The sequence below is a fragment of the Belonocnema kinseyi genome, chromosome 8 (genome assembly GCF_010883055.1).
Source record: "Belonocnema kinseyi isolate 2016_QV_RU_SX_M_011 chromosome 8, B_treatae_v1, whole genome shotgun sequence".
Classification (NCBI taxonomy): Eukaryota; Metazoa; Arthropoda; class Insecta; order Hymenoptera; family Cynipidae; genus Belonocnema; species Belonocnema kinseyi.
Window position 1 is genome coordinate 80,283,392 of NC_046664.1, and position 19,757 is coordinate 80,303,148.

General features: G+C 29.0%; 2 protein-coding genes across 2 annotated transcripts in view; both read left to right on the forward strand.

Annotated features, from left to right (window-relative positions):
- LOC117178567 (lysosomal alpha-mannosidase-like) overlaps window positions 1-6,395 on the forward strand; it is a 54,062-nt gene extending 47,667 nt beyond the window's left edge. The window contains exons 15-19 of the mRNA XM_033369996.1: window positions 2,237-2,354; window positions 2,586-2,862; window positions 2,996-3,235; window positions 3,856-4,005; window positions 6,144-6,395. Of these exons, the coding sequence (XP_033225887.1) occupies window positions 2,237-2,354; window positions 2,586-2,862; window positions 2,996-3,235; window positions 3,856-4,005; window positions 6,144-6,395 (1,037 nt within the window). The remainder of the gene's footprint in view (window positions 1-2,236; window positions 2,355-2,585; window positions 2,863-2,995; window positions 3,236-3,855; window positions 4,006-6,143) is intronic.
- An 8,546-nt stretch (window positions 6,396-14,941) lies between these two features.
- Window positions 14,942-19,757, forward strand: part of LOC117178568 (lysosomal alpha-mannosidase-like) — a 37,695-nt gene continuing 32,879 nt past the window's right edge. Inside the window, 2 exon segments of the mRNA XM_033369997.1 lie at window positions 14,942-14,947; window positions 19,621-19,743. Coding sequence (XP_033225888.1) covers window positions 14,942-14,947; window positions 19,621-19,743 — 129 coding nt within the window.

Here is a 19,757-nt window from a genome sequence, read left to right on the forward strand (position 1 = left end):
CAGATTGGCACGTACAATAGTAGCCTTGGATAGGATAAAATTCATTTGAATTTTAAGCGTCGTGTTCCATGTCTTCCATAGGCACATTACGGAATGGTGAAAAGACTCATTCTTATCAACACTAAATCTGGGATCATCTGCGCCTGACGCGAGACTCCTAATTGATGCTCTTCCTGCCCCTTTCTTTGCAGCTTACCTTGAATGCATCCTGCAGCTGAATTGTCTGGATTAACAACAATAGTCAAGTCTCTCAAAAAATCCAATGTTGAACGTGGGAAGTCCTCCACACCATTAAGAGCTAAACTGCATCGATCTCTAAGCATTTCTGACTGGCAGGTTTTCCTCTTCTACGAGCGCTTTAACAACGGTTACCTCTCGAGCACTCTATAACAATTATCTGGAGAGTTCAGCATTTGCAACTTGCATCTCAATTGGTGTATGGTACCTGTTTATTATAACACCAGCATTTCGGTAAGAATCAAAGAGATTGTGAAGATGCGGAATGCGTAAGAATTGAGCCAAGAACTTAAAAATCGATGTAAATAAATAGTTCGATATATTCGTCTGGCATAATCGAATCAAAGCCAATATTGCCAGGCACAATTCGTAGCATCAATAACTGCCTAACAGTGGCGACAAGAAATCTTACGGCTTGTCGGCTTGAAAACTGAATTATTAACTTAAAGAAATGAGCGGCAAGTCCTTGTCACAACTTGCACAAAAACATCAGAAGGTTCTTTCATGTTACATACCTATAACCGCCTTGACACGGTACTGGATCGCAAATGTTTCAAGAAACTGCTCCTTTGTGATAGGAGAAACAGACTGAAATTCTTCATCTGTAAAGCTGTGTTCTTCATCTAATCTCACTGAATTTATTGCAAATCTTTGAAGTTCCTACAAAAAAACTCAAACTGCTAACGGCTTGTAATGTAAGGCCCGTTAATAAGCGTGAGCCAAATAACAACCGCGACTAAATGAAGCCTCGATCATCTAAGTGATGTTGGCAAGATCACACATTTTCTACAATATAAATATTCACTGTTACAAAAAAGTTGGTTTGGCCTTCAAAAAAAGCCTGGGTACATCACGTCCACCATTACAGATCAAACTTTTATGATTAGCAGTTTGTTCCAATAAGTTGATTTTATTAGGTAAGAGGGATTGCGTTTGATTAAAAATATTTAATCAAAGATGAACAAACGGTTCCTAAACGCTATTGCCATATGATTCTATATTACAAAACCTGAATCCTGCCTTAAGAAAAATTAAGGAATTCTATTCCGCAATACTGGTATAATTTCTTCATAAGCCTGCGAAATCTAATTCAGAAATATTAGTATCAAATATCAATTATCAGTACTAATCAACACGTGATGGTTCACAGGATATACAAATGCTTTTAGTTTGATGCAGGATCCACGTTTTTGCATTGCCGACCTGACTATTGAAGTTTATGAGGCCAAATTAACTCCAGGATACATTAATGGAAAGCTGCAAAGAGAGGAGAAGAAAGAGCTTCAATTAGAAGTATTGCATCATGCGCAGATAATCCTAGATCCAGGATTGAGTCCTTACGAGTCTTTTCACGAGTCAGTAATGCGACCAAAAACCAAATTTGGATTGCTTTTGTGCCTATTGAAGAATTGGAACACCCGGCTTAAGATTAAAATGACCCTTTTCCTATCCAAGGCTATGATTGTACGTGCCATTCTGGCACGTAGTATACATTATGCATTATTATAAATTATATATTATGGTATATTGGCTATGCTGGGCACAGAAATAATATTCGTTATTGTTCCGCATCGTATTACAATGAGATTATGGACGCTGATCACAGATTAGAATAACAAAATTCAAACGAATCTGACCTGTTTAAGCTTCACTACTTAAAATTAGATTTTCCTGAGAAATATTCAAGTATACCAAATATTAATACCAAAGTATTAAACAAATATTTAATTTTCAAACAAGTAGTTTAATTGTGTACCGAAATATTTGAACTTTTAACGGAATAATTAATCTTGACCAAAATAATAGATCCTTTTACCTTTAACCTTTTTCTTTGGGTTCTAAAAATTTTCTTTAGAAAATAAAGTTAATTTTTCAGCGCACGATTTTAGGCCCTGTTGGCGATAGTATTTTGAAAGTTACTTGTAGAGTACAAATATTATGATTTTAAAAAGAAACAGAGCAGCATTGATTATTTAAAAAAGAAAAAATCAAACTATAGGTCCTTTGGTGGATGAGCTTCATCTGACCATGAACGAGTGGATCAGCCAAGTTGTTAGAGTTTACGAGGGAGAAGAAAGAATCGAATTTAGCTGGCTTGTTGGTCCTATTGATATCAAGTAAGATATGATTGATTAAATTGCAATTTATAAAAACGATTTGTAATCACAAATAAAACCAAAATGTTGACGTTTGATAAAGAGGTTCTAAAAACATCGATGATCCAAACTCTCTCACGACACGCACTGATGAACTAAAATAAATTTATTTAGCAGCCGTTCTCATTTAAAGTTCCGGATAAAATTTAGCGTGCACGAGTATTAAAATATTTAACTATTAAATTCTTGCAGTGACGGTATTGGAAAAGAAATAATAACTAAATATACAACAGACTTCCAATCAAATGGCGAATTTTTAACAGACAGCAATGGTCGAGAAATGTTACAACGAAAGAGAAATAAACGACCCACATGGAAGTTAGATCTCCAAGAGCCAGTTGCTGGAAATTACTATCCAGTAACAACAAAAATTTCCCTAAGCGATGAAGAAAGAAAATTAAAAATGGCTATTCTTACTGACAGGGCACAAGGAGGCAGTAGTTTGAGGGATGGTGAAATTGAATTGATGGTGAAGAACTGCCTTTTGAATTATTTAGTATTCGTAATTTTGATCTTGATTAGTTGGATTTCACTGTTGAGAAAATTTAAAATTTATTTTTCTGTTTCTTCTGACTGTTAAAAATAAAAATTGAATGTTCCAGGTTCACAGACGGTTATTGTGCGATGATAATTTTGGTGTCGACGAGCCCTTAAATGAAACTGCTTATGGAATGGGATTAGTAGCTAGAGGAGAACATTCTGTGTTAATTGGAACTCAGACCGATTCATTCGTACTTCAGGAAAAAAATGAGGCTCTGAGGTTATCCCTTCGACCCTGGATTTTTATCACTCCTCTTAAAGCCACATCATATGATGATTGGAAGGCAAATTATAAGATGCATGTGAGCATACAATAATTTTCTACTCAAGAAATAGCTACAAAAATCGGTTGATTAACCAGTCTTGTCATTTGAAGTTACTTAGAATTATTTGCAATTATTTCTGTTTTTTATACATTTATGTCCCCTGAAATAACTTGAAGCCATATAAAATTATGTTTGAAGTAGAAAAAGTCACATTAAGGCACACAGAGGTGCAAATCCGGAATTTATAACACAAAAATTTCTATAGCCAAAAATTACTGACCGATTTAAAAGTATTATTTTGGGAATGAAAGAGTTACAAATTCTTAAGAAACAAGCAAAACATATTTTTTTCTTTTATTACTTTCTAGCTTATTCAAGAAAACAGAAAAATGCGAAAAAAGCTTATTTTTTAGAAAACTTTGTTTCTTAGCTGTTAAAGCTTATTAGATATATTGAAAATCAACTCAAATTACAACCTGAGTATACATAAAAAAATGATGAGCTTATTTTATAATTTTGATGTCGTAAATAAATTCATCAAGCTTATTTACCAAAAGACAGTGGAGAAAGAAGATGAAATAATTTAATATGCTTTTCTACAAGAAATTTTTCCATAAAATGGAATAAAATATTATTTCTATTTCACATTTTTACAGAGTTTTGGCCTGGCTAAAAAGTTGCCTCCCAACATTCATATCTTGACTCTAGAACCCTGGAAAGATGGAAGTATTTTATTGAGACTCGAGCATATCTTTGAAGCAGGCGAATCAGTCAAATATTCTATACCAGTTACAATAAATATACAGGTACGTTTAATGTTTCCCATTTTCCTAACCCTTTCCTCTATTAATTTTCCTTTTTATTTCATTGGCCCTGAACCAGTCCTTAGTCTATGTTCGTGTCCCAATCCCTTTTAATCTCCCTGACTCTGTCACTGACCGTTTCTCTGCCACCGTCCATATTAATGTTCTTCTCCCTGTTTCTATCACGATCCCTCTTTCTTCATTTTTCTGTACTTTTCTTTGTCCCTAATCCTGGCCCTAGCTCTGCCGCTGACATTATCTTCTCCTCTCTTTCTATCTTTTTCACATTGTATTCCCTTGTTCCTGCAGGTTTTTATTTTCTGACCATCTGTCTAGACGTTTTCCTCTCTTCTCCTTGTCCATGACCTAGTCCCTGTTCCTTTCTAAATTTACTATCTCTGTGCCTATCCCCTTTTATATTCCTGTTCCTGTCCATATCTCTGCCTCTGTTTTTTTCCTTTTCTGTCCATTTACATATATCTGTCCTATTATGTTTGCCGTGCTTAACCTTCTCTGCCCTTGTTTCTATGTCTATTCCTTTTCATTTTGCTGACGCTGACCCGGTCTCTATCCCTAGATTTCGCTATGTTATTTTCCCTATATTCGTAAATTTCCCTATCCCAGGTCGTTTCGCTGCTCCATCCCTGCAAACGTCCTTGCCCCTATCTCTTGCCCTTTCTATTTCCCTTTATTATTTTATTTCCCTTTCGCATATCCCGGGAAATTCTCCTTTCCCTTCCCCTAATAAATAAGAGACACTTTGTAATACATGTCAAATTGTTAAACAACAAATCTGAATTAACTTTAAAAAATAATGTTCCTACCTCTATCTTTTTTTATTTTCCTAAGTATGTGCCTCTTGACCATCCATGTTTGCTGTACCTGACATTGCTTTTGTTCCTATTCCTATCTCTTTTTGTTTCACTGACGCAGACCCAGTCCCTATCCCTGGATTTCGATATTTTCCTTTCCCTATAGTGATACACTTCGTTATCCTAGGTAATATCCTAACTTCATTCCTGTTAATATCCTTGTCTCTTTCCCTTGTCCTTCCTATTTTCCTTTCTTATTTTATATTTCCGACTTTATCTGCCCTTTTGCATTTCCTGGGCAGTAATCCAGTAATCCAGTAATACGAGGTCTGTTCAAAAAATACGCGGATTGAGGTCATAAAAAAGTATTTTATTTGGAAGTTACACGTCTGGGTCTCCTTCAAAATACTCTCTTCCCCAACGCACACACTTATCCCAACGGTGTTTCCACTTCTTGAAACAGTCCTGGTACGCTTCTTTTGTGATGGCTTTTCAGCTCCTTCGTCGCATTTGCCTTAATCTCTGAAATCGTCTCAAATCTTCTTCCTTTGAGGGTTTTTTTTATTTTTGGGAACAAGAAAAAGTCAGAAGGAGCAAGGTCAGATGAGTATGGAGGATGGGGAAGAACATTAATCGAGTGTTTAGCCAAAAACTCACGAGTTCTGAGTGCTGAGTCGGTTATCAGGCGTAGTACAAATTTCGCAGTGACGCGGTGCATCTTCAATTTTTCGGTCAAAATCTCGTAACAATATCCAACTGATATCCCACACTCCTCGGCAAGCTCCCTAATGGTCAGACGTCGATTTTCGCGCACCAGGGTGTTGATTTTGTCAACGTGTGGGTCGTCAGTTGACGTTAAAGGACGCCCAGGACGCTCATCATCGTCAATTGACTGTCGGCCACCCTTGAAACGTTCATGCCACTTGAAACATGCAGTACGCTTCATGGCATCATCACCGTAGGCCGTGTTGAGCATGGCAAATGTTTCAGTTGCAGATTTCTTGAGTTTCACACAAAATTTCACAACGATTCGTTGCTCTGCCAGGCTGTCCATTTTGCAATCCGACGAACAAAAAAAAAACACTCTTTACTTAAAACCGTGTAGCTTATCAACAAGTGAAGATATCTGCGACTGGAATACCGCGTTTTAAACAGCTGATCTGTATGAACCTAGCGACACCAAGCGGATTCTCCTGACACCAACTCGAGCCGCGATATTCAAACAGTCCGCGTATTTTTTGAACAGACCTCGGAAATAATAGTCACCTTGTGAAACATGTTAAATTGTTAAACAACAAATTTTTATCGCATTAAAAATACCCTTTTCAGAACCTATTCTCAGATTTCACCGTAACTGCAGTTCATGAAACAACATTGGGTGGTAATCAGTGGTTGGAAGATATGGAGCGTCTCAAATGGGTTCCCGATAAAGACTATGTAGTAGGAAACAATTATACTCTGCATTTTATCAATACTAAAATCGGAAACGAGATGGAAGTGCTATTGATGCCAATGCAAATTCGTACTTTTGTTGTAAATGTCTTACCACGTCTCAGTAATACTAAGTCCAAATATATGTAATATCAAAGCAGGAAAAGCTAAACGGTGCAGAGTCCACTTTTGACGAAATTGAGTTTTCTCAAAAATCTCACTTTCTTACTTCTTCACACCTATTTTAGTAAAAGCATTAATGTTTTGCAATTTCTACCTTAAAATTGATGTTTTAAATTTAGTAAAAGAGTAAATAATTTTATTGACGAGTAGTATATTTAATATGATTTATCTCAACATGTTTTTTGCTCATTGATTACTAAATAAATCCATCAGTCTAAAAAAACATAATTTACTCAATCGGTTAATTTTTTTACTAGTGAAGTTTTGTTGCTCTACGGTAAAATTATGCAGATTGGACTTTTTAGTGTTTAAAATTCTCCGCTACAATTATAACATTTTTAACAATATATTTTCCTATAAGTTTTAGTATTACCATATTATTACTTTACTATCAGTTTTGTTTTTATTTTTTTATTATTAATTATTGTTCATTACCATGTTTTTGTGTGAAATATAAATATTGCAGCAATATAAAGAGGAATGACTTATTAAAATTGACTTAGGGAAAGAAAAAGGTGCTCTACTTAGTTGAAACAATAAACAAAATTCCAAGTGCCCGAGCTGTGAAGATCAAAGGGCGTAGCGGGATTATTAGTTTTTTCGAAATTTAAATTAAAGTTTTTGAGGCTACTTCAGACTCCGATATAACGCCCCTGGATATACCCCTTCCGAGAATAGACGGCGTGCCGCGTGGATGCGTCAGAAGAGCTTCTGGAGATGTATGGTCTTCACTGAGGCGTGACAAAAAAAAGAGAGAAACAGGAGAGAAATAAAAAAGGAAAGAGACAAAATAGTTCCGAGACTCTGGATTTATGGTCAAGGTCAGCCACAAAATCGTCACTAAATCCAGACTTTACTTTATTTGAGTAGATTTTTCTAAACTAGAAACGAGATTTCTGTATAGAAAAAATTCCTATTAACACAGACTAAAATCGGAGAATTTTAAATCGTAAATCTTCAAATTTTAATAATTATAAAAATGTACAAATATTTGAATTATTTAGATACTGAATTCATTTTACCACACTTTATTTAATAATATTTTTTTCTATTTAGAGAAAAAAAACTCTTTGATACCGTATATAACTAAATTTCGATTGAAACGAAATATTTATCCTGTTTTATTTTGTAATGAGTATTTAGTGAATAAAAAAGTCAAAAACTCTTTAGAAGATTTCCCCTAAAATATTGTTTGAATGAAAGTTCCACTATTTTATTGAAAATTTGTCCTTTTAATTTAAAAATTCATCTACTTCAGTAGAAATTTCATCTTTCTTGAATAAAGACGCAAGTTTTTTTTATTGAAATTTCAACAATATTCTTAAAAAGTCATCCCTTTTGGTTAGAAACTCAACTTTTTCTTAGAAAATGTACCTTTTCTTTGAAACTAATATTTTGATGTTAAAAAGTCAAACTTAAATCTTATTTGAATCAAATTACAATTTTTTAAAACTTATGTTTAAGACTTAAAAATTTATCTGTTTATCTCTTAAGTTAAAAGTTTAAATATTTATTTATAACCTGATATTTTTAAATTAAAAATGTAACTGAGTAGGTAAAAGTTAGAGTAGGTCTTCTTGAAAATTTGTTTCTCTTAATGATTGTTAAGAACAAAAAATAACTCTCAACGATAAATATAATAGTTGATACACACTTTTACTAAAAATGATTTTAACTTGAATAGAAAACAGTTAAATTTATCAAGGGTTCAACATAAGAAATCAGTTGTTGACAAAAATTTAATTTTTAACAGAAGTGCTCAACATTTAACTAAGTGGTGAAAGTTTTAGTAAAAAAGATCAGTTTTAAACAAAACAGATATATTTTCAAAAAAATATTAATTTTCAACAAAATATATACATACATTTTCAATAAAATAGTAAAGTTTTTAACTGGATGAATTCCTTACCAAAAATATGATTAGAAAATTGACAATCAAAAATAATGAAATTCTAACGAAAAATATTTAAATTTTTTTTGTTTCTAAGAATTCACTTCATGTTTCAACAATAAAAAATCTGCAGGCTACACGGGAATATTTTGCCGAGCGCTGCGCGCGCGGCTCACTTCGTTCGCAAGTTTAAGCGCGCCTGGGGCGCGCGACCCCTAGTTCTCGCGCTTCGCGCTCAATTATGTATTTAACTCGCGCTACGCGCTCGGTCTATATATTTTCCCACATTCTTGCGCAAACCTTTTAAATTTAAGACTCAAGACATCCACCACTGTAACTTTGTTGTTGTGAATTCTCTTTTGTTAAAAGAGCTTAGCTCAAGAGTTTAAGCGCACCTACGGCACGCGACTGATGGCTATCGCACTCCACTCTCGGTTTTTGCATTTCTCCCGCATCTGTGTACAGACCTTTCAAAATCAAAGGTCAAGGGTCTAACAACTGTAATTTTGTGATTGTGAAGTCTCTTTTGTTAAAGCTCTTTCGGCTTTAACGCACACATTCTCATCACGTATCTCGTGCTTCGCGCTCGATTTTGTTATTCAAATATTGCAAACTGAAGCGCAAATTGTATTTATCATGATTATTATAATATTTTTTTCTTATTTTGCTTCAAATTGTATTCCAAGCTGCGCTGAAATATGTATCATTTCAATAAATTTATATCACAAAAATTCATAATATGCATAAAAATTGAATCATACTAATTCTTATTTCCTTGTTTTTATAATTTTTCTTATTTTGAATCTTGTTTTTTACGATTAAAGAAAAACTACTGCGCATCTGCATAGGGTCTAATAAGGAACCTATATAGGGTCCTATATAGGATACTATGTCCTCTTTTGTCTTTTCTGTACTTTTTGCAAAAATTTAATTTTTTTTATTTTTAATCTTATTTTTTACGAATAAAAAAAATCTACTCGTCCTATCGAAAAATGGTTAATAATAAGTTTAAGAAATTTAAATTTGATTAAAAACCAAATTAAAAATCCTATTTAACGTCCAACACTACAATTGATGCAAACTCATGTTAAAAAAAAAAAAAACAAGAATCCAAGGACGAAATTTGAATCGTAACAAACAAAAACAAAAAACTCTTATTGCAATCTGAAAAAAATTTGAGTAAAATGTAAAAAAGAACTATAATCTTCGGACAAAAATAAAAAAAAGAAGAGGAAAGAAAATAAATAAATTTATAGATCTTTTTAGGCGAACAACTTGCGTCTGTTAATATTAGTTCGTACTTGTGTCGTTTTTTCAAAGAAATTTAATATTTTTATTTTCAATGTTATTTTTACGACTAAAGCAAAAACTGCGTGTCCTATTAAAAATTATAGCGCTTTTTTGGATAAACAAGTTTTGGCTGATTTTTTCGCAGCTTGTTTCGTTAGTCGAACAAATTTTTATTGTTTTATTTTTAATGTTGTATTGTATGAATAAAAGCAAAAACTACGCGTCTTATCGAAAAGTGATTAATTACAAATTTGTAGGTCTTTCCAGAGAGCGCAATTTTAGCTCATTTATTTTTTTCGTATATTGCACAGTTTGACCAAAAAATGCAACTTTTGGATTTTTCATTATTTTTGGTACGATCAAATTTGTAATTTTCTACTTTTCGACCAAATTAAAAAAGTGGTTATGATAATCTTGAAGGGTTTTCAAACATCAATTATTTTCTTCTCTTGACTTTTTTTATACCATGCGTGGTTTGACTTAAAATTTCCATTTTAGTTCTTTCTTTTTAGGTCTTAAAATAGTTTGCCAAAACAGAATCCAATCTGATCAATTTTTAAAAAGTTATAGTGCCTACAGAATACAGAGTACAGACTACAGACAGACAAACACCTTCGTAAAAATCGTTTTTTCTGATACAGGGGGTCTCAAGACGTGGAGATTTGATGAAAACCGACAAAGTAAAATTTTACACAAAACCAATACCTTCTCATTAACATGAGAATGTAAAACCAGAAAAAAGGGCAGATGAATTTCAAAAAGAAAAGATTAAATGTCTATAAAAATATATTCGAAAAAAATGAAATGGTTAAGTTTTTAGTTACGTATATTAGTTTTCAATAAAAAAAATTTAATTTTTAACCTAAGACATAAAATTTCAACCAAAAAGATTAATATTTTACCAAAATAAAATAATTTGTAACAAAATTCACAAATTTTCAAACAAATATTTTGATTTCCAATGCAATTTTCAATTTTCACTTTAAACAATTTTATTTATATTTGAAGTTTAAATTTTGTGTTTAAAATTGAAAGTGTTAATATAGGTTTGATTTAAAAATTAAAAATATAAGCAAAGTATCATATTATGATACTTTGCTTCTGGCACACAAAATGATAGTTTATGCTGATAATTAGATGTTTTCATAATTTATATAAACAATTTATTATTGTTTTTAGCTGTTTTCTCTTAGAATAAAGTGAGAAAGTTGGGTCTGCTTTAAAATTTTTGTACTTTCTGGCCAATCTTCACTGGAATTGAGTTAATATTTATTTTCATTAAGCAAAAATAGTCGTTGAACAAATTATTATCATTGTTTATAGTTTTTGCTTAGTTGCAGAAAGTAGCGGTTTTTTCTGAATTTTTTTTGTCCACTTTTTCACTTAGTTAGGTAATGATTAATACGCGTCGACAAACATGATCATTTAAACAATTTATTGTAGCTTATAACAATATTCTTTTAGTTTAATGTTAGAAGGCTGGTTTGTTCTTAAATCTTTCGTTTTGCTTTTACTTTTTAGTTATGAACAAATAATAAGAAATCTTGTTGTTTTGTTTTTAGTGAATTATTTTCGCTTCTTCCCAGTGTTAGAAAAATTAATTTAAACAAAAAAATTATGTAAAATTTTTGCTTGGAGTTACAACCAAAACTTCATTGCAAGGCGTAGAAGAAAAATTTAAAATTAGACCTTTTATTTCAAATTTATATTTTATGCTTATGTGTGACCTAAAATCTGTTTTGGATAAAGTATTTTTTCTAAAAATTATTCTTTTTCATTAAAAATTTTATCTTTTTTTGTAAAAATATTGCATCTTCCTTCGATAAAAATAAAAGTATTTTTGTTCAAAATTAAACTATTTCCTACAAAATTTAAGTTTTTTTTATGTAAAAATGCCACTATTTGGTTTGAAACTCAAGCATTTTGAAGAAAAGACGTACTTTTTACTTGAAAATTCCACTATTTCGAAGAAAATTTACATTTTGTTTTAATTTAATATATTTGTTAATTAAAAATACAACTTTTTGGTTGAAAAATAACCTATTTTTTTAATCCTTGGTTTCAATTGAAAATTCTATTTTTTATCGGAAATTTTACTTTTTTGTACAAAATTTAGTTTTTGTCAAAAATTATAGTCATTTTAAGTCAACTAGAATCTTTTTTGGATGAAAATTCAACTCTTTTTTAATTATTTTTTTCACAATTAAATGCATCTGTTCTAAGGGAGTTTTATCTTTTTTGGATAAAACAGAACATAGTTGCTAGAGAATTGAACAATTTTGTTCAAGCAATCCTTTTTGGTTCGAAATTATAGTTCTTGCCTTGAAAATTCAACTTTTTTGTATAATCTTATTTCATGTTTAAAAATTCATATTTTGATCGTAAGAAGTCAACCAAAATCTTTCTGAAAAAAATATAAATATTTTTTGAAAATTTATCTTTTTGATTAAAATTTATTCTGTTTGAGTAGAAATTTGATCTTCTTATGATAATGCAATTATTTGGTTAGAAAATATTTTTCTTTACTTGAGTATTCATATATTTTTTAATTTAAGATTTGGTTCAATAACTTTGTTCAGAAATAATGTTTTTTTCTTTCTAAAACTTATATTTTTATTTGAAAATTCATCTCTGTGGTTGAAATTTTAACTATTTCCATTTTTTAAGATTTTCAATTTTCAAACAGAGTTTCAAATTCTTTGTCTTATGTAAAAATTACATCTGTTTTTAAATAATGAAAAAAAAATTAGTTTTCTACCGGAAAAGATGAATCTTCAGGCGAAAACATATATTTTGACAAAATAGTTCAAATTTAAAGCAAAAAGTGAATAGTTTAAATGTGACTATTTTTCGAAAATGATGAATTTATAACCAAGAAGTTAAATTTTGTACCAAACAGAAAAAAACAATAATTTTCAACAAGATATACAATTTTCAAATAAGTAGTTCAATTTTTAAACAAAAAGATTAGTTTTTTACTAGAGAGATGAACTTGGAACAAAATGAGCTTTTAACTAAATAAAATGTAAAATAAAAGTGATAAAAATTTAACAAAAAATTAAATAGTTAAATTTTTAGTCAAAGAAATAAGTTTTTGACTAAAATTATAAATTTTCATTTAGAAAATCATTTTCGCCAAATACTCAAAATTTCAACAATTAAATTAAATTTCAACCAAAAGATATAAATTATTAACTTGGTATTTGAAATAAAAAAGTCAGTTTTTTACCATAAAATATTAATTTTTAACAAAATACATGTATTTTTAGTTGCAAAATATAGATTTTTCTTGAATACAGAAATACTTGAATTTTCAGATCAAATAATTCATTTTTAACTGACAAGGAATGAATTTTTAATAAAAATAATGAGCCTTAAAAAATGAATTTTTGAAAAAGTGGTTTAATTTTCAATCAGAAAAGATAAATCTTCGAGGGAAAACATACATTTTGAAAAAATAGATCAAATATTCGAAACTTGTAGATAAATTTTTATCTAAAAAACGATACATTTTCAACCAGAAGTGTAATAGTTCACTATGCACTTAAAAAAATTAGTGTTTAACAAAAAAAAACTAAATAGTTCAACTTGCAACAAAAAAATATATTTTCAACAAAAAGTTATGAATTCGCAATAAAAAAATATGACTTTTCTTTCAGAACCTGATGAAATTTTACCCTAGAAATTCAGTTTTCTAAAGTTAAAAAAGTCAGTTTTCTATCAAAAAGACAAATTAAAGATGTGTTCTATTCTTTGAAAATCAATATTTCGTTTTTAAAATGTAATTATTTTATTTTGGTTGAACATAATTGAAATAATTGAATTTAGTTTTTGCAAATAATGATAATATCCGAAGCATTAAATGCAATCTGAAATAGTTAACTAGATAAAGTTATTTATTTTTCAAATTTTGCATCATAATGTTGTAGGGTAGATGAATAAACATGAAAAGTATTTTCGTTCTTCAGACCTACTGTTATAAATATTCATCGGGTTCCTCACACAGTCAGTAGTGATAGTAAAGTTCGTCTAGAAAAAATTTTTAGAAATGGGGTCTTCCATTCTTCTAATACGTATATTGTTCGGTAGTGATATTTTCAGTTTCTACAAACGCCTACGTTATTGCCGATAATCAAAGAGAATCAATCTGTGGATATAAGGTAATATTTATCATTGTATAGATAAAATATTATCATTAGTTCAACAAGTACTATATACAATCTTTAGAATCAATATAATTTATGGAAAAAGATTTTGAAATCCAATTTTTTTTTACTTCCCGGAATAAATGATGAAACTGAGGATTGAGAAACAATATTTATTTTTTGAAGGCGTTGAAATCTAAACTTATTTATATATGAGAATGAATGCTGAAATAGAATAATGAAAAAATATTGAAATATTTCTTTTGTAAAGATGTTGCAAGCCAAGCTTTTTTGCGAACAGGAATGAAGGATGAAATTGAGGATTGAGAAAAAATATAGAAATAGTTACTTTTTAAAGAGATGTTCAAATCCAATTTTTTCACGTCCTAGAATAGAAGAGGAAATTGAGGAGTGTGAAACCATTTTTCTTTTTTTTTTAAATTTCAATCTATTTTTTACCCAAGCTTGTTTATGTCCGGGAATGAAGGCTGAAATTGAGGATTGAGAAAAAATATAGAAATAGTTACTTTTTAAAGAGATGTTCAAATCCAATTTTTTCACGTCCTAGAATAGAAGATGAAATTGAGGATTGTGAAGCAATATTTCTTTTTTCTTTGATATTTTGAAATCCATTTTAAACCCAAGTTTGTTTATATCCGGGAATGAAGGATGAAACTGAGTACTGAGAAAAAATATAGAAATTGTTACTTTTTAAAGAGATGTTGAAATCCAATTTTTTCACTTATTAAAATAGAAAATGAAATTGAGGAGTGTGAAACAATATATTTTTTTTATTAAATTTTCAAATCCAATTTCCTTACGTCCTAGAATAGACGATAAAATTAAGGATTGTGAAACAATATTTATTTTGTTTTTTATTTATTTTCGAATTCATTTTACACCCAAGTTAGTTTATATTCGGGAATGAAGGCTGAAATTAAGAATTGAGAAACAATATTTCTTTTTTGAAGGCGTTGAAATATAAACTTATTTATATATGAAAATGAATGCTGAAATAGATAATAAAAAAATATTGAAATATTTCTTTTGTAAAGATGTTGCAAGCCAAGCTTTTTTGTGAACGGGAATGAAGGATGAAATTGAGGATTGAGAGAAAATATAGAAATAGTTACTTTTTAAAGAGATGTTCAAATCCAATTTTTTCACGTCCTAGAATAGAAGATGAAATGGAGGTTTGAGAAACAATATTTCTTTTTTCTTTGAAATTTTGAAATCCATTTTAAACCCAATTTGTTTATATCCGGGAATGAAGGATGAAATTTTTTATTGAGAAAAAATATAGAAATAGTTACTTTTTAAAGAGATGTTGAGATCCAATTTTTTCACTTATAAAAATAGAAAATGAAATTGAGGAGTATGAAACAATATTTATTTTTTTTATTAAATTTTCAAATCCAATTTTTTCACGTCCTAGAATAGAAGATGAAATTGAGGATTGTGAAACAATATTTCTTTTTTCTTTGAAATTTTGAAATCCATTTTAAACCCAAGTTTGTTTACATCCGGGAATGAAGGATGAAATTGAGTATTGAGAAAAAATATAGAAATAGTTACGTTTCAAAGAGAGCTTGAAATCCAATTTTTTCACTTATTAAAATAGAAAATGAAATTGAGGAGTGTGAAACAATATTTATTTTTTTTAATTAAATTTTCAAATCCAATTTCTTCACGTCCTAGAATAGACGATATAATTAAGGATTGTGAAACAATATTTATTTATTTTTTAAAATTTTCAAATTTATTTTAAACCCAAGTTTGTTTATATTCGGGAATGAAGGCTGAAATTAAGAATTGAGAAACAATATTTCTTTTTTGAAGGCGTTGAAATCTAAACTAATTTATATATGAGAATGAATGCTGAAATAGAATAATAAAAAAATATTGAAACATTTCTTCTATAAAGATGTTGCAAGTCAAGCTTTTTTGCGAACGGGAATGAAGAATGAAATTGAGGATTGAGAAAAAATATAGAAATAGTTACTTTTTAAAGAAATGTTGAAATCCAATTTTTTCACGTCCTAGAATAGAAGATGGAATTGAGGATTGTGAAACAATATTTCTTTTTTCTTTGAAATTTTCAAATCCATTTTAAACAGTTTATTTATATCCGGGAATGAAGGCTGAAATTGAGGATTGAGAAACAATATTTCTTTTTTAAAGGCGTTGAAATCTAAACTCATTTATATATGAGAATGAATGCTGAAATAGAATAAAGAAAAAATATTGAAACATTTTTTTTATAAAGATGTTGCAACCCAAGCATTTTTGCGAACGGGAACTAAGGATGAAATTGAGGTTTGAGAAAAAGTATAGAAATAGTTACTTGTTAAAGAGATGTTGAAATCCAATTTTTTCACTTCCTAGAATAGAAGATGAAATTGAGGAATGTGAAACAATTTTTCTTTTAAAGAACAATTGTAATCCATTTTTTACCCAAGCTTGTTTATGTCCGGGAATGAAGGCTGAAATTAAGGATTGAGAACAAATATAGTTACTTTTTAAAGAGATTTTCAAATCCAATTTTTCCACTTCCTAGAATAGAAGATGAAATTGAAGAGTGTGAAACAATATTTCTTTTTTCTTTGAAATTTTGAAATCCAATTTTTTCTCGTCCTAAAATAGAAAAAAAGCTTGAGAATTGTGAAACAATATTTATTTTTTCTTTTAAATTTTCAAATCCATTTTAAACCCAAGTTTGTTTATATCTGAGAATGAGGGCTAAAATTGAGGATTGAGAAGCAATATTTCTTTTTTGAAGGTATTGAAATCTAAACTAATTTATATATGAGAATGAATGCTGAAATAGAATAATAAAAAAATATTGAAACATTTCTTCTATAAAGATGTTGCAAGTCAAGCTTTTTTGCGAACGCGAATGAAGAATGAAATTGAGGATTGAGAAAAAATATAGAAATAGTTACGTTTCAAAGAGAGCTTGAAATCCAATTTTTTCACATCCTAGAATAGAAGATGAAATTGAGGATTATGAAACAATATTTCTTTTCTTTTTTTAATTTTCAAATCCATTTTAAACCCAAGTTTGTTTATATTCGGGAATGAAGGCTGAAATTGAGGATTGAGAAAAAATATAGAAATAGTTATGTTTTAAACAGATGTTCAAATCCAATTTTTTCACGTCCTAGAATAGAAGATGAAATGGAGGATTGTCAAACAATATTTCTTTTTTCTTTTGAATTTTCAAATCCATTTTAAACTCAAGTTTGTTTGTATCCAGCAATGAAGGCTGAAATTCAGGATTGAGAAACAATAACATATTTCTTTTTTGAAAGCGTTGAAATCTAAACTTATTTAAATATGAGAATTAATACTGAAATAGAATAATTTACTTTTTATTGAGATGTTCAAAGCCAATTTTTAAACGTCCTAGAATAGAAGATGAAATTGAGGATTGTGAAACAATATTTCTGTTTTCTTTTAAATTTTCAAATCCATTTTTAACCCAAGTTTGTTTATGTAAGAGAATAAAGGCTCAAAATAGAGGATTGAGAAAAAATATAGAAATTGTTACTTTTTAAAGAGATGTTGAAATCCAATCTTTTCACATCCTAGAATAGAAGATGAAATTGAGGAGTGTGAAACAATTTTCTTTGTAAAAAAATTTCAATCCATTTTTTACCCAAGTTTGTTTATGTAAAAGAATAAAGGCTCAAAATAGAGGATTGAGAAAAAATATAGAAATAGTTACTTTTTAAAGAGATGTTCAAATCCAATTGTTTGGCGTCCTAGAAAAGAAGAGGGAATTAAGGATTGTGAAACAATATTCTTTTTTAAAAGATGTTGAAAGCCAATTGTTTTGCGCCCTAGAATGAAAGATGAAATTAAGGATTCAGACAAAAAAATTAATATATTTTTTCAAAATGATGAAATACAAGTTTGTTTATGTCCGAAAGTGAAGCATTCAATTGAGGATTAAAAAAATATAAAAATTTCCTTTTTAAAAAGTTGTGGAATTCAAATTTGTTGCGTCCTAGAATAGAAGATGAAATTGAGGATTGATATAAAATATATATTTTAAATGTTGAAATACAAGTCTTTTTATTTCCGGAAGTGAACGGTGCAATTCAGGATTAAAACAAAAAGAAATATTTTCTTTTTTTAAAGATGATAAACCCAAATTTTAAGCGTCCTAGATTAGAAGATAAAATTGAGGATTGTGAAACAATATATTTTTTTTTTTGAGAGGTGTTGAAATCAAATTTTAGGTGTCCTAGAATAAAAGATGAAATGAAGAATTGAGACCATATATATATAAATATATTTGTTTAATTTTAAAGTACAAGTTTGTTTATGTCCGGAAGTGAAGGACTCATTTGAGGATTAAAAAAGAAGGAAATATTTTCTTTTTCAAAAGATGTTGAAGCTAATTTTTTCGCATCCTAGAATAAAAGATGAAATTGAGGATTGCGAAATAATATTTCTTTTTTTAAAGATTTCCAAATCCAAGCTTTTGACACCTGGAAATAAATTATGAAAGTGAGGATTCAGAAAAAATGTAGAAATATTTCTTCTTTAAAAGATGTTACATCCAACTTTTTCGTGTCCTAGAATAGAAAATGAAATTGAGGATTGCGAAACAATATTTATTTTTTTAAAGATGTCCTAGTCCAAGCTGTTTTACGTTCGGACATAAATTATGAAATTGAGAATTTAGAAAAAATATAGAAATATTTGTTCAAAAAAATGTTAAAATCCAATTTTTTGCATCCTTGAATGAAAGATGAAATTGGAGATTGCGAATCAATATTTCGTTGTTTTATATAGATGTTAAAATCCAATTTTTTCTCCTGTCCGGAAATAAATTATGAAATTGAGGATTTTGAAAAAATAAAGAAATATTTCTTTTTTAAAAGATGAATCCAAATTTTTTACGTCCTTGAATAAAAGATGAAATTGAGGATTACGAAACAATATTTCTTTTTTTTTAAGACGTCAAAATCCAAGTTTTTCTTACGTCCGGAAATAAATTAATGAAATAAAATATGAAATAAATTATGCAATTATGAAATTGAGATGTTGCAAGTCAGTTTTTTATATCTTAGAATACAGAATAAAATTGAGGATTGAGAAAAAAATATTTCTTTTTTCAAAACATTTTGAAATCTTGGACTTCTTACATCCTGACAAAATTTATTATATCAGAGATTGACGAAAAATATAGAAATATTTTCTTTTTTCAAACATGTTGAAATCCAACTTTTTCACGTTCTGCAATAGAAGATGAAATTAAGGATTGAGGAAGAATATTTTTTCTTTAAATGATGTTGAACTTTCTGGAGTAAACTATGAAATTAAGAATTAGGAAAAAATATTTCTTTTTTTAATAGATGTTCAAAACCAATGAAATGAATTATGAAATTAAGGATCGATGAAAAATATAAAAATATTTCCTTTTTTTTAAATGTCGTTGAAACCTAAGTTTTCTATTCCTTGAAATCAATTACGAAACTAAGGATTTAGAAGAAAATGTTTCTTTTTCTAAAAAAATGTTTCAATTTAGGATTTTTACGAACAGAGATGAGTTTTTGAAATTGATAGTTGTAGATGGAGGATTGAGCAAAAATTAAAAAATATTTATTTTTTAAATTATTTTGAAATCTAATGCTTTTTTCTTGTGTTTGAATAGATGGTTAAATTGAGAATTTAAATAAATTATGCAAATAGCTTTTTAAAGATGTTGAATTAAAACGTTTTTTTCCTCCTAAAGTAAACGCTAAAATTATGAATTGAGAAAAGATATAAAAATATTTCTCATTCTAAAATAAGTTACAATAAACATTTCGTATCATTAAAAAAAAATTTTATTTAATTTTACAAATATTCCTAGGCATGTGCAAAAGTTGATCCGAAAAAACTAAATATCCACATTGTACCTCACACTCATGATGATGTTAGGTGGTTAAAAACATTTGACCAATATTACTATGGAGGTAAGAAAATAATCAAAATAATTTTACAAATAGA